Below are 22,220 nucleotides of genomic sequence, written 5' to 3'. Positions count from 1 at the left end.
AAAAACAAAAAAAAAAAAAAAATTGAAATAATTCTAGAAATCTATTTCTTGTAATTTTTTCCTCATGCACAAAAGCAAAACAAAAGATTTTTCCTAAAATTCGAGAAATTTCTAGAAATTATACATTTTCCTTAGGGTATGAACTTTTGACTACAACTGTGTGTGTGTGTGTGTGTGTGTATATATACACACACACACCTGTGTATTTTATTGCAGTAGAAAATGTTGCAACATGGTTTTGCATTATATTGCATAGAGCAATGACCTGTATTACAATATTAGCAGCTATTTAATTTTATCACTAAAATGTACAGGGATTAGAAGGTGGTAGGACAGTGTTATTGGCCTGCATTTGGACATTTAGCCACTTACAAATAAAAAATCTGTTTAAAACACATCTACAATATAGCACCACCTAATATATAATAATATACTGGCATGAGCCATCAACACCGGAGCACCAGCTTCTGTAACCTGCTACACTTTCCTGCTTTTCATTTAGTTTGCTTGTATTTTGCAGGGCTCACCTGGCGGGGAGAGGACCGGGTGTTGGCTGAGGTACGGATGTGTCTCGGCAGATGGGGAGGAGACTGCAGCTGGGTGCTGCTGGTTGAGGTGAGGAGGGGGAGGAGGAGAGTGCTGCTCAGGCTGGGAGGGCAGGTGAGACTGCAGGTCCACCGGGTGGGACAGGTGCATCAGAGACTGTCCGAAGTGCGGCATGGAGTCGAAGGGATTTCCCAAGAGCTGGGAATCCATAACTGAGACAGGAGGGGGAATGAACTGAGGGGGAGACTGCTTCAGCTGCTGGGGCACTGGCATTACCACCGGCTGGGGGGGAGGAGGTGGCGCTGGGGCGGCCTGATGATGGTTGTGGTGGTGATGCTAGAAAAAACAAACCAATTATGAAGATCTCCATCATCACTTATCCATCATCTTTAAACTTCCCTAATATAACGGGCAGCAAAACACATTTGGTCTGCTCTAAACTTGTCTTTTTGTATCGAGTCATTTATTGATACTGTTCCATGCGGTGCCACCATTAACACTTTACTACATGATTTACACATTTGATATGCAGTTGAATAAACTACAACCGCCAATCGCATTTCAGCTGCAAGACAACACAAAATTGATTTACCTTTTTCTGCTCTCGTCCCGAATGTCCTTTCTTCTTGCTTTTTGGTGCAATGTCTAATGAAGATGAGAAAGTGAAAGTGTAAAAGGAAATCTTAATACCTATAACAATCTCAAGCTAGAAATGCCTACACAGTACTCTCTCATTTCGTTACTGGACTTGAAAAATGTGAATTGACATATAAACATACAATTTACATGGTATAACTGTGACTTAACCAAATTTGTGAAGTATCGAACAGTGAAATACTGTGGCAGAACTACTTTACTTAGGTACGGGTCTATAAAAAATTAAAATAAAAATTCTTCCAAAAATCAGGGATGACAGCAAGTATGATAAATTTAGAAAAACTAGAAGAAATGCAAGTTCAATGACAAACATTCTGACCAGAGAAAGACTTCTAAAACTGAAATGCAAGCGTGATGAAACCTCAATACACGTTTTGTGCGTCTATGTTTTTCCCCCCTACCTGCGTCAGAGTCCTCGCTCTCCGAAGAGCTGGAGTCACTGCTGCTCTCAGCAGACTCGGACGAAGAGCCAGCCTTCGTTTTAACGTTGCCAATCTCCATTGTCTTCTCAGCCACTGAAACCAAACATGCAGAACTGAAATATCAGGCAGATATTCTTTAAGTAGTGTAGCTGGGTTTAAATTAATTTACATTTAATCCAAGGGGAAAACAGGTCAGTACTAAGCATAGCTATAACAAAGCACACCTTGAAAATAAACGCCTAAAACCAATTTGGCCTGTGGGATGAGAGCAGAGCAAGGCTCTGCAGCATGTTCATCTTCACCCAGAGGTGGAAAGGCAGACAATATAAATTATTAATGGCAACCAGATATGTCTAATTCAGTTTCCACACACACACACACACTTCTCTATTTATTATATATAACTAGAAAGCAACACTGCAGTAAATAAATTATTTATTTAAAAAAATTTATAGATGATGCTAGGGGCTCACTGACAAGGATATCCTGGACTGCAGCACATTCCAATAACAAACAAAAAAAATACCATTAATATTAATGGTGTACCAATGACAAAGTTAGTCGCCTTGGATAAAGGAGTCTGCCAAATAAATAATGAAACACAGGATGAGCCACCGAAGGTAGTGTGTAGATTACTGCCACCCTCCTAAGGACAATGCATGGAAAAACAAAAATACTCAATAATGAGTATTCGCCCATTTATCCGCCATGATCAATATCTTCAGCAATGTTAGTTTATTATTGAACTAAGATTTGTTCAGATACTGTAGATCCTACCAAGGTTTTTGTGCACTGTTACATTTGACCTGTGTGCTGCCATTGCTGGTAGTGTCATGTGAGCTGTTCAGTGTGTTGATATGTAAATAAATTCTGTGGGACACAACCTTAAACCTCCATTTTGATCTCCTGTCTGTCACTTAGCAGCAAATGCATGCATCCACATGGCTACCCTGTCAGAAGCATTAATATCCTGTATCTTTCTAAAAAAAGTTGAACCTCGAAACAATTGTGTGAATACAGTAATTGTAACCGCTGTGTATAATGGTATTTAAAACAGGATTCATTCATCCAACTTTTTACATAGCCACCCTTACTCTGGTCCCATCGCAGTCGGATATGTAATGGATTACTGTATTTAAACCTAAAATGAAACAGCTAGATTTGTATTAGAATTTGCTTCAATCAAGCTAAACAACGCAGCGTAATTCCACCTGATTATTCTACTTCAATGACTGAATGCATGCATGTAGAAACTATGCTAGATATATACCAAGCTCTTTCATTGATACAGACGTCTAGATCTCCTGCGGCTGCTCACCTGGTGGCTTTCTCTTCTTCCTCAGGCAGGATGACACATATCTCTCCAGCTCCCTCAGAGTGGAGGGTTTGAGCGTCTCAAAGTCAATCTCAATCTCATCTGGGTTGGAGTTCTTGAGCGAGGGCTCCCGGGACTGGATGATGTGCACCACCCTGCCCAGCTTGTCTCCTGGCAGCTTGTTGATGTCCAGGCTGAGCTGCCGCTTCTCCTCGTAGCTCATGGGCTTGCACTTCTCAGCCCCCTCCTCCTCAGAGTTGTACGTGGGTGCGGGTGGAGGAACCGGAGGGGGGAGGGGAGCAGGGGTGGGCTTGCTGTTCTTTGCCGATGTAGACTCCTTTTTACTATAAAAGGGAAACAGAAATCAAAATTGAAATTCATCTAAAGCCTAGATTAGTCAATCCTGATTTGTACATCCATTCACCAGTAAGTAAAAACGACACTGAAGTAAAGCCCGTTTGTTATAAATTAACCATCTGGGTGAGAAGTGCTGCCAATTACAAGGATGGAAAAACAACTTATTGCACAGCAGTTCAACCCATTCCAGATTTCATTGCAAGATTAAATTAGGGACACCTGAGCATATCTGTGCAAATCACTAGCTCACAGTGAACCCTGGCATAGCTTAAAGTGCAATAGAAGGAGTCGTCCAATCCCTGTTAGAATGGGCACCATGTTAGTATGTAAGAGGCAGGGTGGGTGTGCGCTGCTGTACCTGCTGCTCTTCTTGGTTTTCTTAGGAGGGGGCTCCTTGGATTTGCTCTTCCTAGGCAGCTGTTCCTCCACAACCACCTCTTCCACCACCGGCGCTTTCTTCTTGTGCTTCTCTTTCTTCTTCTCTTTCTTGTCTTTCTCTTTCTTCTTTGGTTTGCTTGCTTGCGGTTGAGACAGTGCCGCTAGCTGCTCATGCACAGCTTTCAACTAGAAAAAACAAAGTTTTTCAATGGTACTGACAATCAGGGCAGATTCCACTATGTATGCTTTGTCTGCTAGGATTCCATTGGGTTGCCACATCTTGCAGCAGTTAATTCAGTCATCATGGAAAGTCTTAAAACTGAGTGTTTAATTAGCAACGGCAAAGCACAGAATATGGAGTCTATCACATTTAAAAATACATATGTATGTATATATCTATATATCTATCTATAGATAGATAGAGATAGCTAGAATCTGGTTTAGTGGTGGGCAATGATATAAAGATTTTACATGGCTATTGTGCATGTGTTTTGATACTGAATAAAATTGCAAATATAATTACATTATACATATGGCAATTGTGTGATTATATTAAAGTCAACATCATAAGTTAATGTAACATCTCTCTCAAGATAACCAAGACATGGCTTCAATACAGTTCTTAAATTTTGTGGAATTCTGACTGTACCTTCATATATGCACTTCATCCCATTTAACCCTTATATAGCGCTGCCTCTATTCTGACTTGCCCATCATAACAGTACTTGTACAGTTTACAGTCAACATAACCAAAAAGTGAACTAACCAAAGTAGTTAAAATACTGAATGGTGAAATATCAAGGGAGCACAGTACTACCTAAAAACAGGACGGTTCTAAAAATCAAGGCGAGCTATATAGTGGAACTCAATAAGGCATATATGGCTCAAGAGCCATGTGTTGGAGATCCTGGATTTAAGGCCACTGAACTATTCTAGTATGTGGGTCCTGCCCTGGGCATGAGGGAGTACCTGCTCCTGCAACTCCGCCAGTCTCTGTGCTCTCTCCTCCTCAGAGTCGTCGGTAGAGCTCTCGCTGTCAGAGGAGCTATCGCTGCTGCTGTCGCTGGACGAAGGGGGCGGGGCTGGCTTGGAGGGGGCAGGGATTACTGGCAAGGGGGCGGGGATAGCGGGCTCCTCCGGCTCGTCGGGCATCTTCGCGAATCGCATCTCAAACACGTCCTGCAGAAAACAGCCAGCTACAATCTTTAGTTTCAACCCAAATAAAGACAAAAGAAACATCAGATTAATTAAACACTTTGGAAGAAATAAGCCATCATTATCAACATTTTATTCTTTGAGCTATAATGTTACATTAACAGACAGGAGATGCTTTGCAACATAAAATTCAAGTCACGTGTACTTGGGTGTTCCTTGTAAATGGGTCATATTACATAGTACATATTTAAAAGTTATGAAGATAATGTTTGTAGATAACGGTATGAAGACAATGCTAGCTGTTTCAGGGGTAGTGAATTCTGTACAGCTTTTTTTTTTTTGGGGGGGGGGTGTAAAAAATAATTTAAAAAAATGTTACACATTAATGTGTTAATTATTAGATATGCCATCAGTCAGGTTCTGGGTGTTTGTGTAAAATGATTTGCTATAATAATCAATAAAAAAGCACACATTACCTACAAAGCAGTAAACTATTAGTTAAAATTGCACAGGACAAGCCAACACACTAAACAAGATATAAATAGCAGAAACTGGGATTAATTTCAGTGCCTTCTCGCTGGTGGTTTGACCAGTCCATGCCTAATATTTCCACAGCCTGTGCAAAGATGCTCACCTGTAGTCTGCGTGCCATGGCCACCACCTCATGGTCCGGGGGATTGTACTTGTAACAATTAGAAAACATCAGCCGTACATCCGCTGCAAACTCCTGAGCTTCCCGGTACTCCTTATTGTCCAGTTTGGACTGGGGGGTGGGAGGGGAAAAGAAATATGAGAATGAAGTTTGAAATGATTCCAAATTGTGCTCTCAAATAACTGTTAGCCAGCACATTATCATTACATTTACATTATCCATATGAAACACTTCTACAGAAAAAAACAACAATAAAACACAGACCGCAATCTTCAGCAGTAAAATCGGTTTAAACTGCACAAGCATCAGTATACACATGCACCTTTATTTATATACAGATAAATGGGAGGCAGCTAAAAAATCATTTAATTCAGGTTTCACTACATGTATAATTTCAGGTTTCAAGTATGTACAGTTGTAGTCAAAAGGAACAATTTAATAAAAACAAACATTTAATATTTTTAAAAGAAGGATTCATTTCACTATGATATTGTGTTTTAATGTCAGAATCGGTGCAGTATTACTGTCAATAGTCCCAGGTGAAAGTACACAGTTAATTTTTTTCTTTTTTAAGAACACAGTAATGGCTGTACAATCCTACTAATATTATTAATCAAAGTACAAGCTTGTGTAACTAGAGCTGCAGTTGGTCAGGGAGGCATTAATATTAACATACACTAAAAGCCACTGTCCTGCAGTGGGAAGAAAACCGCGTCAGTCAAAATAATGTAAAGTATTATGCAGTACATTAATATCTCTGCAAACCTATTCAGAATTTAGGAAATCTGTATTGCCATTTTTTCATGTGGGACTAAGTTTGGCATTTATTAAATGGGAATCAGAGTTACAGTGCACTTTAGAAAAATACTGTATGAGTATTATAAAGGGTAGGGTCTGGCATTTAAACATCTGTGTTCTTTTAAATAAAATAAATGACTTTTTGCACTGTGAAACAGTATGTTTAACTTGTTTGTAGTATTGTTAAATGGCTTAACTTTTTTTTAGCCACACTGAAAAAACTTAAGTTACTTTAGACATAGTGGCTAACTAAATGAAAGTCTTAGAGGGAATGTAGCATACCCCAATGGAAATGTATAATTTCTATAAACTTCTCAAAGAAATTCTAGGAAAAAACTTTTGTAGCAAAAGTATTGCTTTTTATTTCTCTTCAAAAATGCTAATTCAATAGTATTCATACCCTAACAGCTAGCTGAGGCACATTTAGCAATAACAACCTCTTTTAAACGATTAGATATTTGTCAATGAGCTTTTTGCATGATTCTTTAGTGACTTTTGACCACTTCAACGTATAATTGTTCCAGTTCATTGAAATTGAGGACTTCTCCTGTGCACAGCCTTCAACTCATACCAAAGATTCTCAATTGGATTTCGATCAGGGCTTTGACGAGGCCATTCCAGATCTTCTTTAACCATTCTGAAGTAGTTTTTGGCGTGTGCTTTGGATCATTCTCGTGTTGGAACGGCCGGTTGCGCTTTACACCAAGTTTTGTAGAAGAGTTTGATATGATTGGCCAATATCTTTTGGCATGCTATGGAATCCATTTTACCATGTATTGGAACTAAAATTTCCTGGGCCATTAGAGTAAAAACAGCCCCATAGAAAGACATTACCACCTACATGCTTGACCACAGGTATCATGTTGTTTTCTTTGTATGCCTTACCAGACCTTTTTCAAACGTAATCACTAATCAGCATGACTAAATAGCTCAATTTTTGTTTCACCACTCCACAAAACCTTTGACCAGAACTCATCTCCATCATTCAAATGCAGCTTTGCAAACTTTAAGCAATTGTCCTTGTGATGTTTTCCCTAAGAGTGGCTTTTTCCTTGGCCTGTGACCATTGAGACCTTCACCATGCAATACTCGACCTACGATTGAAATGGAAACCCCAGTTCCACTTCCAGCCAATTAACTTTGAATATTTTTAGCAGTCGATCTTGGATTGTTATTAACCTTCCTCACAATCCTTCTACTTGTTATTGGTGAAAGAACCTTCTTTCTTTCATGACTGAAGGAGCCTTGTGACAGTACCATGAGTCTTGTACTTCTTGATAACAGAAACAATAGTTGAAATTCAGATACTCAAATGCTTGGAAATCTTGTATCCTTCTCCAACTTTATGACAATAAATAATTTTCTGCCCAAGGTCTTCAAGTAGCTCTTTACTTTATCCCATACTGACTTATTGTTAATTACAGCAATCATCCTATGCCTAACCCTTTTATACTCTCCAAGAATGTTTACCTACAATCCAGCATTTTCTAGATTGTCTAGAATTAGGTTCTGCACTACCATAGTGAAATCTCTAGCACCTTGTAGACAAAACTATCATAGCATCAAAGGGTATGAATACTTCTGAATTAGCAAAAATAATGCTGAAATAATTAATTGTAGACATCTATTTCTTGTAACCTTTCCTCATCCACAAAAGCAAAACTTTTGCTATAAAGATTTGTCCTAAAATTCTTTGAGAAACTTCAAATTTCCAAATCGGAGTATGTACATTTTTGACTACAATGTTATACTGAAGTATCTAAGCATGTACGATGAACCCCACAGCACTTGAGATCAATCGAGGTTAGAAGCATGCAATCAAGCAAGCAAGCCAGACAGCCAGCCAGCCCACCCCCTTGGAGAAACTTACTTTAATAGTGCTCAGGTCCATGGGGTGTTTGATAATATCGTGGTAGTCGTGCAGTCCCAGTGCTTCCACGTCCACGGGTTTGTAGAAAGGCCAGGCATAGGCGGCATGCTTCTTCGCAAACAGCTCCTTGATGATGCCGCTGCAGTAGCGGAGCTGCTCCACCAGCTTGCCTCCTCCTCCTCCTCCTCCTCCTCCCCCCATGGAGAGGCTGCTCTTGTCCAGAGCCAGGCTGGGCTGCTGGGAGTCCGGAGCCTCCTTCTTGGGCATCTTAGCAGGCCGGCTGCTCTCACGTCTGGGCATGGTCTTCCCAGATTTGGACTCTGCCGGAAGTGGCGAAGATACACTCATCTGGTCTATCGTGGTGGGGGTAGTGGTGTCTGCTTTCCTCTTTACACCCTTCTTCGGCTACAGAAATTCAAGCATAGTTGAAGAGTTTACTACAAAACCAATAATTACATTTTTAGATATCCTATCCTTGCACCCTATTACCAACTGAACACAGGTTTCTGAAAATTGGAATGGCTGTGGTTCATCCAGTGTTCACTAGAAAACTGTTTTTGATGGTGACAATTGAATTTGAAAAATTAGGGACAAAGTTTCCAGGGCGATCATGCTCCATGCTCACCTTTGCTGGCGGAGCTGGGGTCTGCATGATGGGGGTAGACGGCAGTGTGGTCTGTGCAGGAGGAGGCATGGCGGTCATGACTGGTGTCTGTAAGATGCAGTCGGGGGTGACCAGAGGAAAGGACTGCTGTTGCAGCAGCGTCGGGGCTGGTTGAGGAGGAGCCCGAGTCTGGGTGGTTGGCAGAGTCTGTGAGGGCGCCCGGGATTGGGGTGCGTGAGTGGGTCCCCTGGTGCTCTGAGGGGTCTGGCCAATTTGCGATGGACCACGCGTCTGTGGGGGCTGAGCAGTCTGTTGAGGGCCCCTGGTTTGGGGTGTTTGCACAGTCTGTGACGGACCCCTGGTCTGGGGGGCCAGTGGTGGCGTTTGGGGGCTCCTCTTATGTGTGGGTGTGGATGTCCCAGGCTTTGAATTGACAGCTGAAAATAGAGAGAAAGAACTAATAAAGACTAAACACTAAAAAAAAGGTAGTGTATATATAGCATGCCATAGTCTTTCCAAGGCATCTCAGTACACTTCACAATTTAAAATTAAAAGCAGCGATAACCTCAATTAGCTGTATTTTTATTTAATATGTGAAGGTACACTACACATCAACCCACTCCACTGTGGTCTGCAGGTACCCTTCCAATGCTCTCTGTGCTCAACACAGTGCACTTTAATAGCACATGTACTGTGTCCTTCACCCATCTAATATTCAGCATGTGTTTGGTGGAGTTTTAACTGGCGTTCTGTCTAGCAATGAATGTAAGGGGGAGAATGCAAGTGGGGGAGGCTGAAATCCCCCCCCTCTGGATCCCAGACCACACTGGTTTCACTACCTTCTTTCCGCCCTCGGCCTCGTCCCTTAGAGACCACCGAGATTTCTGTCTCCTCCTGAGGCATCTCTGAGATCTTCTGGAGGAACATCTTCTCCAGGGCTTCTGCCATTAAGACTATGTCATCGCCTGGCTGTTAGAAAATAAAACGCCAAGATAGATCCTTAAGTCAGAGCTGAAGAGCACAAACCTATCATGAGAGTTCACACACACACACACACACACACACACACAGGGCTTTGCTGATCTCTCTGGCCTCAACAGGGGTGACAATCAGCTTGTACCTGGACTACATACTTTTTATAACACACCTTTAAATAAAATTGGCTATACGACTGAATTAACTGACATCATCTCCACTTGATACAAAAAAAAAAATTTCAGATAGCTGTATCATTAACATGAAGGTCTGCTTTACATTATGCATTAGATAGTTTTCATGTGGCTGTACCTCATCAACATCATGGTCAGCAATATATTAAGAGAAATAAGTGATACTGGTTTCTTAATAGGTGGCTAAGGTATTGGCAGATTAGAAAACAAATGTTGGTGCAATTTATAAAATCATTCTACTTTGTGGTCAGGTGTGTACTTATTGGGATGTTTTAAATAAATACATACGTGAAGTTTACTGTTTAGAAGCATAAAGACTTATTTCTTTCGATTTTAACTGCTGCTAACCTAGTTTGCCATTTACCATATTTGTTTTAGATTTAAAATGCTATATGATTACTATTTTTATTTGTTTACCAGAGTTGAACAGAAGCTAAATTAGTTATTTATTTAGTTATTTATTATACGGTGGTCTCCCAGCACGCACTATAAACCGACTGCAGCTAGCTCAGAATGCCGTTGCCAGGATCCTTACCAGATGTAAAAAACGTGATCACATCTTGCCCAGCTGTACTGGTTACCTGTAAAGTTCAGGATTATATTCAAAACTCTCCTGGTCACCTACAATGCCCTTCATCACACAGGTCCCGAGTACCTCCTCAACCTGCTGACCCGCTACGTCCCTGCCCGCAAGCCGAGGTCCTCTGAGACTGGCCTGCTTCTTATCCCCAAGCAAAAGCGCACCACACTTGGACAACGCTCATTTAACTTCTCTGGAACTCTCTCCCAGCTTTGGTTCGTGATGCTCCGACCGTAGCGCGCTTTAAATCAACTCTCAAAACCCACCTGTTCTCTCTTGCTTTCCATGCTCCTTAAGCCTGATATCAGCTATTGTCTGCTGTTACTATCATGTATTATAAACTTTTCACTGTATCTAATGTAGTATTTCATGTATTACACACTTTCCACTGTATCTAGTGTACTATCAGCTATTATGCACTTATGCCTCCTGTAAATATTGCGTACATTTTGGTAGAAAAACAGCAAGAGAAATGCAGAGAAACTTGACACACTGTACACATTCTTTAAAAATCTGGGGTTCAGCAGTTCCTAAACAGAAAGAACGTCATCAAAATGCTGCATTTCACAAAGCAGCAGTAATAGTTGGCAATGATTTTGTATCTGTGATGCAACAAACTAAAACACCTGTACACCAGGTGTTGGATTCAGCTTAGAGAAAGAGTGGGAAAAAAAAAAAAAAAAAGCAGAAGCTTTTTTTATATCTGAATAACTCCAAGGATTGCTTATTATAGTTGTACTCTTAAGGTGCTTTCACACAGAGGAGATATGACGGTTCAGAACTCCCACTGAAGCAGCTTATGTCTGTGTGAAACGCCTATACCGCCACAGAACCATCATATTTTATGCCAGAGACGGCACTGAACCGTCATAACTGCCTGTGTGAAAGGTTACACCGCCAGTGAAGCGCTATAGTGGGTGTGGTTTCAAAGTCAGCATGCCAGATCACTATAGCGTAGGTAGGTAAGGGGCATGCATGCAGTGCTGAGGCACAGCCCTGGATCCTCTGGGCGTGCAGAGTCGCCGGTACCTCTAGTTAAAAATCTCATAATGCTTTCTTTTTAAAATCTCAACCCAGTTGCATTAAGTCTGCAAGTTCTTGCATGCACGCTAAAGAGATTTCAGCTTGAGTGCCTTGAAGATGATACAGGCTGCAACTTGTTTTTTATACCCAAACAAGCTTACACAAGTTGAAAAACGTCATGAACGATACAAGCAACTTCTTACACTACTTGGTTTGATTGAATTAGTAGCACACAACAAAATATGAAAGCTCAACATTAATTTCAAAGAAAAACAGCAATTTAATGAAAATAAACTGTAGCCTACTTAATGATCTGGTTCTCTTGCCTTTTTCACTGAATATAATTTAATTAATAGACAATAAAAACATGCTAAGATAACTACTTAGCCTAAGTTTAATTAATCGTTTTTGTAATCTACCAGTGGCTTGTGTTGCATACACAGCTGATAATAGTACAAACTTGAGTCAAACAGATATTCGTGTTGGGGTGCCTTTTTTCATCAATGTTGTCCTTCTGGAGTGCCTCTGAATGCCTTTTAATTTGTTTGTTTTTTTAAACCCTTTTAAAAACGCTTTTTAAAATTGTATTATTTGTCCTGCGGTTGCATTTAATTTCTCTGCACAGTACTACTTTGTATATGATGTAGAATATGTGATTGTAAACACCTAACACAAGTACGTACAACACTCTTTCAAATAAATGTGTTATGATTTTAAATATGCGCTTCTTAGGGTCTGTATTATTGTAACTGCTTGTGCCCCGGCACCTCTTTCTTTACAAATTAAGCACTGCGTGCATGTGTTGGGTCTTGTCAGTGTTTCAGACTGCACGAGAACAGTCTGTTGTTGCCATGAGAACATTCTGTTGATTAAAAGCTGTACTCGTGTGATCTCTCTGGCTGCGTGAAAGGGTTATGACGGTACTACACCGGCATAGACTGCACAATTTCATGCTGTGTTAAAATGTTTGAGAAAGCACAGTAGATGCATTTCTGTGTGAAAATGTTATAAGTGTGTTACTTAAATTTACTAGCAAATGTGTTAAACTGCACTTAAAGGAACATTTCTTTAAAACATGTTATAGATTTTTTGATTGTGTTCACTATTAAACAACACCAAAATCCTACAAGCTATATTCTGTATGTTTTCTGCAACGGGGAGGGGGCAAGTAGATTCTTCAGGCATTTTGTCCCTTGGAGAAGTTTTTTTTTTTTTTAAATTGTACACTGCTGACTATGTATTATAAAAACCTACCTTGTTATAGATATAACAGTTAGTAAACATCGTGTTGAAGTCTTGAATACATTCTTGGGCGTTCCAGTAGAAGCTATTCTCTAGGCGCCTCTTGATTGATCCCATGTCCATAGGACACTTAATAATCTTATAATAATCCTACGAGAGAGAAATAGTAACAGATCAACTATTTATAGGAATACAACTGCACAGCTCTACGTGACTGGTGGTTGCTTGACAAAGCATCTATTTGTTGTTCTCCTAATTATTTCCTTCTAGTTGAGTTTTTGAAGTTATGGCTGAACAATTAAGTCCTTAAAATAGAAAATAAAATTGACAAACAAGTAAAACGTTTGTCTACCTGATGTAAGATTCTTATACATTTTAACTGATAAAGGGTTAAATCAAATTAGTGATCTGCTCTCTTAAGTTTAATATGGAAAAAATGGTTAAAAATACATTGTTTACCATGGAAAAATATATTGCGATTGATTACAAAGGACTATTGTGAAATACTCTATGTCAATTTTGTCAAAGCTCTGGGTCATACTCACAGGGAGGTTGAGTTTGACAGTGTCCACAGGCTGCTGGAAAGGCCAGGAAAACTGGTGTTTCCACAGCGTCTTGAGCACCACTTTGAGCAGGTACTGCAGCTGGTTGGTCTGCCGCTTGGGCCTGACGGGGCAGGATGTCTCAGGAGTGCAGGGGTTGTCGAAGGCAGTGGTGGGCTGCGCCGGCTGGGCCTGGGCCTGTGCCTGGCCCTGCCCCTGCTCCTGCGTCGTGGACATCTGCTGGTTCTCCAGTCCGTCTCCCATGGCTGGCAAGTTTCTCAGTCTCGTCCCAGGGCCAGTCTCCCCAGACATGTCACTGATCCCATCGCAGTCCTCACTAGGCTCTCTACAACAAGGCAAAGCAAGGGACAACACTGAAGACCACCGCACACAGTTTTCTTATTTAATTTAAATTACAAATCCCCACCCCCACCTTGTCCAGCGGCAGTTCCACTAAAATAACATTTTGAAGATTCTTTAACGTCTAGTTGAAACATCGTCTATTGTAGTATTTATTTTTAATTTGGAATTGCCAAATTACAGTGCTCACTTATTTTAAACCTAGCTCTTCAGATCAAAGAACTAACTGGTGGTGGTAGTGGATCACTTTTGCCCAAAATGCCACTTCACTCAAAATGAAAGGCTACTTATAAAAGGGGCAGCACTGTATATTCAGTACTCACATGGACTCACACAAGGTAAGACTTTTTTTAAATACACACAAGGATTTATCAAGCTTTTGCAACAGTGCAAGGTTTGCATCCTTCATTATAATGTCATCCATCAATCCAATTACCCTTAAGATTTCAAATGTCCTAAATTGAAAACTTAACTAGCACTTCAGGGAGGAAAGCAAAGCGAGAATATCCAATGATAAGGCATTTTAACAATCTACCAGCTTCTACATGAAACCTGCCTGTCCATATAAAATTCCCCTGTTATTGCATCACTATGGTCAATCTGTTGATACAGTAAGCTTCTAACTCAAACTAAAGCTGCGTCACAAGCGACTCACACCTGTGTATTAGTGTACACAAGTAGAGTTGGAATGTCTCTCTCAAAAGTATTAGGATCAACAGAGGGTGGTGGAAGCAGTTGGTCTCCACATCAGTCTCTGTTGTCCAAGCAGACTTGTCTGGGAATGTCAGGAGGTGCCGGGGAACACTTTCTACCCTAACCTCATACTCCACATTGAAAGAAAGCACCTTGACTTTAGACACAAAAGTGCATGATCCTACTACAAATTCACCATCACCGATTTCACAAAAGACATTGCGCAGTATGTGAAATTTGGCTTCTCACTTATGGTAAAACATTGCTTGTCTGACCTTTAACCCACCAGATACATACTGGCCAAATATCACAGCGGGGGCTTTGGAGAGTGTAGGGTTTACAGAAAACTGAGGGCTGTAGATCGCAAAAAACAGAGACTGCATTATCAGTGCTCTGATCAGTGTTTTCTGTGCTGCAAATGCAGTGGTTGTGTGTGAGTCACCAGATCCTGCTGACTCATTTCATGAATGAGTTTCACACGGACAAACAGCTCATGGGAAATACGAGCCATTACACAACACATGCAGAGACACACACACATAGGCACTGAAGACAATACAGATTAACTTATATTTTTTAAAGGTTCAGTTTAGCTCAAGAGGAGAGGCACTGTGTGTGTGTGTGTGTGTGTGGGGGGGGGGGGGGTTAGGTGGCATTGCATTCTGCTAGACACACAAATGTTTACACTAAAATAACCAATACAATACGAGTGGTTGGTTTTCCTTTCAACAAGTTACAAGGTGCTCCTCCCAATTGGTTGCATAGACAACAGGGGAACCAATTATTACCCTACAGGCTTGTTGAGCTTTATAACACTTACGAGACTCTGGTAGTTGAGAACGATGGCACCTACTCATTTAAAAATCACTTATGGGGGAAACCCACGTTCTAATCCAACAGTAGGTATTTGCTGTTTAAACTTTGTTACTAGGTAATGCAGGCCACCTTGCACAAACTGTACTAAAATAGCTTTTCCAGAAGCCATTCAGTATCAAGATAAAAGGGAAGTGTTACAAAAGTTCTGTCAAGTGTACTTTTCCAAACATAACTGAAGGCTGTTCAGCAGTATGCTCTGAATCATGAAGCTGAGAGACAGTCACAGACTGAAACCAGCAATACGAGTTTTGTTTCCTCAGTCTGAAAAAAAAAAAGTCTAAAATTCACTGAAAGGATTGCAGAAGAACCATTTAAGAATCTGTGTTCTACGTTGGTTAAAAACTATTTACAAATTTAAAAGATTTAGATTAATCTTCTGCAAGGATAACAAAACACAATGCCAAATTCCTGTATATTTCCACCAAAGGGATGTATGCCATGATCAGACTGGGGAACTTTCGTCTGTGAAAGTCAACAAGGAAACTTGCTAAACCTGTATACGACGCTGCAACAAAGGCTAAAAATGTGTGTAGGGCTGTGGTTTTCATAATCTTCCTAATCGCAACACACTTCACAAGGTCTTCAGAGTCACAGATTAAAAAAAAAAAAAAACACCACTGTGAGCCCTGTGATGTACTACTTCTAACACATTTAATTAGCTGCTCTTCTGCCCGAGGCACAAGTTACAAGCAAGACAATGATCCCCCCCCCACCAGTTTCTCTCTGCTAACATCTCCTGCTTGGGAAGGAGAGGGCGGGGGTGCAGGGAGATACACAATGTTTAAACTGTGCATTGAGATGAAGCAAATCATACTGGTGTACAAACAGTGTGTAATCCACAAGGCTGGAGCGGCTGCTATTCTAATATTTTATCCCTCACCCAACCCCGGAGTCACGTGATGTTCACTGGCAGTTGCTGACCTGCTATGTCCCTGCCCGCAAGCTGAGGTCCTCAGACTCTGGCCTGTTTGTTATCCCCAAGCAAAAGTGCACCACACTTGGAGAACGCTGGTTTAGCTTCATGGTTCCAACTCTTTGGAACTCTCTCCCAGCTTTGGTGCGTGACGCTCCCACCGTCGCTCACTTTAAATCAACTCAAGACCCACCAGTTCTCTCTTGCTTGCCATGCTCCAAGCCTGATACCTGCTATTAGCTGCTGTGTTGCTGCTATATTTAAAGTATTCTGCACTTTCCACGTATTTAACATATTATGCTTTTTTTTTTTACTGTATAACACGTATTATGCATTTTTCTGTATTTAAAGTATTATGGATTTTCTTCTTGTTATTGCATCTTGTAAAGTGCTTTGTGATGGTGGTCAACTATGAAAGGCGCTATATAAAATAAAGACTGATTGATTGATAATTAGCCAAACATAATACATGCACAGGACTACCAAGAACTATTATTTGGCTGGCTAAATAACTGTAGTTTCAGACTGAAATTCAAGCAAAATCCCACATTTCTACTACACTTCAATTGACATGCTATGCCTGCACGTATGTAGGGCATGTTCTAATATTTAAGTGTACTGCCCACAAGTTTGGCCATAGCTATAAAAACACCTAAAATGTGTAGAAAACCTGTTATGAGAAGCTATTTTACAGCCAGTAGTTGATGCGTGTTATCATGGAAACTATTACAAAAAACTAAGCAGAGCAAAAGTCAAAAGTACAGCCTATTTTTCTACAGATCATCCAACTGGCAATTACTGAGACTATGTTTGGATGCAACCTACCTCTAGCAATGTTGAAATCAATGCATAACAGTTAAATTGTCCCCTTGAGGTTACTCTTGTTAGGGATGCATGTATGAACATAAAAAACACATTTTTTTGTTGTTCATAAGAGTGCTTTGTTTATTAAAATAAATAAATAAATAAATAAATAAATAAAATAAATACTCTCTCTCTATATAAATATATATATATATATATATATATATTTATATATATATATATATATATATATATATATATATATATATATATATATATATATATATATATATATATAAGGATAGAGAAGTTTGTATTAGAGACCAAAGCCATCAGGAGGCAGGTACAAATAGAGAGAAGTACCCCCCGCCAGACACATGCTGCATAACAATGCTGCCAACATTAGCAGGATTCTCATTCTAATTCACAGCACATACACAGGCAGCCATGGATTTAATGTTCCTCTGGCACCGGTACAATCTGTGTCAGTGGGGGAGTACCACAGGATTACAGGTTTCCACCTGACCGCCTCAGCCAGCTGCTGATAGCAGGATTCACTGCATAGCCAAGGAAGGTTCTTTGCTGCCTGGATCACAGCCGGCACTTTTGATTGCTTCTAAATTCACTGTACTCATATCAAACACCTTAATTCCTGTTTAAACCGCACAGCTATCAAACCAAGAGGAGAGGTTGGTGAGTGGGACAGACACACAGCAGGAATAACAAGCACCAGTTGGTCAAATTCATTTTTGCTAGTCTGTAATACAAGAGGGTTATAATATCCCCCACCAGTTTGCATCTGGTGCAAGTTTTAAATGCTGGGGCGAACTCTACCATGAGTTGCTTGATTTGATCTTACCTGGATGCTATTAACTGATAAACAATGTGCACTTATACAAAGTCCATCTCTAAAAATGCCTATTGATTTGGCAAGGCCTGTTGTCATTGACGCAAACAAAAAAACAAAAAAAATACAAAAAAAAGGGGCACAGGAGGAGACCATTAACACTCCCCAAAATAAATCGATCACAGAACAATACCTTAACACTGTAACAGAGTAATGCGCTATCTTTTCCAGGAGTTCATCCAAGGTTTGGAAATCCAACAGATCCTTTGACTTCGAGTGCATTTTTTGTAATCCAAATGCTCAATGTTTTGAAAAATGTTTTGTAATCCAAACAAACAGGCAGGAAGAGAGAGGGGGGGGGGGGGGGGGGGGGCAGTATTTTGTACTCCAAGCGAAATGCCTCAAGGGAAAATAAAATCCTCTCCATCCAACATCCAATCCCGAAAGAAACAAAAATTTAAGCTGCAAATGAAATAAAAAATAAATAAAAAAAGGAGGTATGTCCCATTCATTAATTCCAGAAACCGATGTCTATCCCATCACTTCCCTGTCCCCCCCACCCCCCCTTCCCTCCTTTTCTGTAGTGTCAATTTATCTTCCATTTCTTGTATTCATTTATAAACAAGGAGGAACTGAAAGTTTCCTCCCCACTTTCTGAAAAGTTAAAGAAAGAAGGTGAAAAAACAATACGCTACTTATAATCCCAAACAGATTTTTCAAGCACAGCAAACTCCTCTCAAACTCACAGCAGAATGGCTGGGCTACTTCCTCATTGCTGATAGCTGAACACATAAGGCCTCTCCCGCTCCCACCCCCTTCCTCTCTTGACTGAGTCAGCCCCCACCCCACCCGTCTAGACTAGCTGAGCACAGAAACAAAGGTCTAGGAAAAATAATGGATGTCGATCTATGGGTCCAAATAAGAACTACAGTAAACACTTTAAAGCAAACATAAAACAGGACAACGATAAATAAAAAAAAACAAACAGACAAGATACAGAAATGCAAATCGCAGAAATCAAGCTCAGTTGTAAGATTTAACAATGCACACACTTGTACGTTGAGAGCTACAGAAGCATACCATGAGGAACTCATACAGCCAGAGCCTGATCACTACAAGCCAGCTCTCATTTGTCTTTATAAAGTGATAAACTTTAAAGCAGGTATGTTTTTACAATGTAAAGTTATACTCCCTCTGTGCCACTCAGCCAATTACTAAATCACTGATGCAAAAAAAATAAATAAATAAAAATAAAAAGGGGCGCAATTGCACTGGTGGACTTCTAAAGGTTTACCCTTAACCTCACAGTATCAGGGTTCGAAATTAACAGCGGCCAAGCGACAATTGCCACAAGTGCCCTTGTCAATTGCCGTAATGCCCTACCATAAAGCGTATGTCTATTCATGGTCATTAAGGCCACAGTGCAATCTCAGCTACAGCAACTAGAGAGCCGCCTGGATATCCAAACAACACGATTACGTGGTTTGCTAGTTTGTTGCATCAACGTGGGGAAAAAACACAACAAACCAAACACGACCCTTTCAAGCACATGTACTTCTACCGAGCGTAATAGCACCACCTCAGAAGAGTCCAGAAAAAAGTAGCAAGTCTTGCTCAATCTGCAAAGAAATGTTTACAATACTAACAAGTGTTTTTTTCAGATTAATAAATAACTTACTGTAACTAACTTGAATAGGCTTAAATTGCCGTTATCCCATTAGTTCCTTATTTTTACCAAACCAGTTTTTAAAGCTGCCCCTAAATTGAAATAAACTTCTGTTAATTAAGGGTTAAACCTTTAAACTATTGACAGTGTTAACTAATTACAGCGAGGCAGCATGACGATACAACAGTCTTTTACAATATTCCAACAGTAAAACGCATCTTAAATATTTTTATTTTCATTATGTATTTTGTAAAATCAGGAGCGGCGATATAGAAAAACTAAATACTAGTTAACTTCAGCATAAAGGGCAGCTACACTTCATAAAATTTTCCAAAAATAAATCTGCTTACCGGCATTCTGTTTCCTGGCAGCCAGCTGGCAGTGCAGACAAGCTCAGGGCACAAAATATTATTCAACTGAGGTGAGGAAGAGTTTTCATTGAAAAGAACACTAGGTAACCTGTACAACATTTGCAGATTTGGGTTTCGGAAAGTTGGTATCTTTATACATACATGCAACTCAGTGACTCCGATTATTATATGTACACCATGGATTAGCGAGAAATGCCAATGCCTGGCTTCAGCGCAGGGAACTTTGTCTTCGCAGGCTCAAATCTACAGCTCTTTCCAAAGTTTGGCATGACTTATAGAATTAACCAATTTTGCATCAACGTCGAATGAAACCTGCTGAATAATGTTACGTTAACATATTGAAAAACATACTGCTTTGCAGTTTTCCATAGTACTTAATGTCAAACTGACCAATTGAAAAATGGTTCAGAAATCTAACATGAAATCCTGTACTACTAACAGCTTCTGGTAGACTTGTGATTTCATTTTGTAGTTTCTTTGATTACATGTTAAATAAAAGATCTAAATTATGGTTGTACAGTTTGTTTGTTTTGGTCTCGATTCTAAAATTCTAGGTGACGTAAAACTTTTGGCAATTGCTGTAGGCTGCTGGCTGACTTTTTTCTGAATCAATACATTGTTATTAATAAAGTTAAACTGTGTTGTTTCCTTCTGTGGTCAATAATTAGCTTTATATATGAAGCCTACACTTTGGCCTTGACTTAAGTTTAGTGGCCTTGGTGCCCTCAAGAAATGTATTGAACTGAAGGCCCTTTTAGCCATGCCCTTTCTGTTGCCAATGTAGAGTCCTGCCGCATATGATCCATATGAAAAAGGCAGCACCAATAAGGCCTCCATGATTACATCAGAGTAGATTGACTAATGAAAATGGGAGGTGGCATTAAACTGGCTCTGGAATCGCTGCTAGAAAAGGAAGGGTGGGGTGGGGGGGGGGGGCTGTACATCTGTCAGCCCCCCTGCCCGGGTCACAAATTAATGGTCCAGCAGGTAGTCACATTCATTCTCACAGATGGTCTGCAGATAAATGTGCACAGATCGTGTTATTTCAGGACACATACAGAATCAACCTCAAAAAACACAGAATTCCCCAGACTCCCCTTTCAGTGACATCAGTTTTTTTTTTCCCCCCCTGGAACTGACTCCCCAGAGACACATTCCCAATTTCACACAGAGGAGCCGATCTTTTCAAGTCCTGACTCAACATTTTATGCTTACTAAAAGATAACAGCCCACTCAATCAAACTCAATTGGAAGCCCCACAACTGCAATGTCCGTCCCCCCCCCCCCCCCCCCCCCCCAACAAGGTGTTTGATTAAGGAAAGGCGTGGCATCTTTAAATTCACTTGCATCTTCTCTACATCTAAGGACAGCCTAAACTGTTGGTTTGTGGTGCATAAATTTGGAACAGGTTTTCATACAACAAATACCACTATTTTTACAGCCCAATATAAATCTGTACCACTGCTCCTCATTACACAAATCCAAAATTGTCTGGCTGTTTTTTTTTTTAGATTTGTAGATTCCATCCACACATATAATCATGCATGGATGATAAACAAGTATGGTCCATTAATGATAATGCGTGACTAAGCTGTTATTTAAACTGATGAGCCCCTACGTGGCTGCAATAATCCAGGACTTAAGTTTAAAGCATAAGCCAGAACACACCCAGACACCTACTCGTCTAACCACACAGCATCTGGTAGTACCTCAGGGCACCAGTTCAAGTCTCCAGTTTACTATATAATCAAAATACACCAGCTAAGAACACCAGTTCAACAGAACAGAGGATAGGCAGGAAGCAGATCTAAAGCACATCAAAAGGAAGTTTAACTTAGTGTAGCCACTGAAACACACACCATATAACACCAATTTTTATTTATTTTTTTAAAGAGGAAAAAAAGTAAAACCACAACTCATTTCTTAAACTTGGTGCGAAAAATTCTGGGCCCTCCCATTTTAATAGCCATCATTAAATAATGAATTGGCAAGACCCGATTAAGGTATTTAAAATTAGTTCATTTAAATTTACTGTACAAAGATGGCTCCATCTTTCAAGGTCCAGAATTGTGCACCCTGGTCCTGAACTATAAAAAATATCTGGGTAGTAATATTTAATGCCACATTTACATAACCCCCCCCCCCAAAAAAAAAAAAAACCAAACAAACAAACAAATAGGATTGGGATTCAGTGCAAAACAAACCAATGCCAGTGTTCATGGCTCCAGAGAGAGAGAATGCCCCCCAGCACAATTCCAGTGAGACTGCAGAGGATTAGGTATCACTGTGAACTCCAGAGCTACTGACAGGAGATGAAAGAGCAGAGCAGTTCATCCAGTTTGATCTGGCCAGGATTTCACTCCTACTGCATGCAGTGCCT

The 22,220-nt window shown here is 40.3% G+C and overlaps 1 protein-coding gene across 4 annotated transcripts in view; it reads right to left on the bottom strand.

Annotated features, from left to right (window-relative positions):
* The window catches only part of brd4 (bromodomain containing 4), a 42,404-nt gene that overhangs the window by 5,988 nt on the left and 14,196 nt on the right, over positions 1–22,220 (bottom strand). Inside the window, exons 1-13 of one of the 4 annotated variants that reach the window (XM_041241969.1) lie at positions 17,997–18,132; positions 13,314–13,656; positions 12,781–12,918; positions 9,594–9,723; positions 8,776–9,191; positions 8,151–8,555; positions 5,465–5,593; positions 4,645–4,878; positions 3,656–3,861; positions 2,944–3,284; positions 1,605–1,718; positions 1,139–1,191; positions 528–882 (exon numbers count right to left, since the gene is read on the bottom strand). In XM_041241969.1, the coding sequence (XP_041097903.1) occupies positions 528–882; positions 1,139–1,191; positions 1,605–1,718; positions 2,944–3,284; positions 3,656–3,861; positions 4,645–4,878; positions 5,465–5,593; positions 8,151–8,555; positions 8,776–9,191; positions 9,594–9,723; positions 12,781–12,918; positions 13,314–13,656; positions 17,997–18,085 (2,953 nt within the window). In that variant the 5' untranslated portion in view covers positions 18,086–18,132. Of the gene's footprint in view, positions 1–527; positions 883–1,138; positions 1,192–1,604; positions 1,719–2,943; positions 3,285–3,655; positions 3,862–4,644; positions 4,879–5,464; positions 5,594–8,150; positions 8,556–8,775; positions 9,192–9,593; positions 9,724–12,780; positions 12,919–13,313; positions 13,657–17,815; positions 17,894–17,996; positions 18,133–22,220 lie in introns of those variants that run through there. The other 3 variants (XM_041241970.1, XM_041241972.1, XM_041241971.1) reach the window with 3 other exon arrangements.

Source organism: Polyodon spathula, unplaced genomic scaffold, assembly GCF_017654505.1.
Source record: "Polyodon spathula isolate WHYD16114869_AA unplaced genomic scaffold, ASM1765450v1 scaffolds_864, whole genome shotgun sequence".
Taxonomy (NCBI): Eukaryota; Metazoa; Chordata; class Actinopteri; order Acipenseriformes; family Polyodontidae; genus Polyodon; species Polyodon spathula.
Note: the sequence above shows the minus strand (reverse complement) of the source record. Positions and strands in the feature narration are given on the sequence as shown.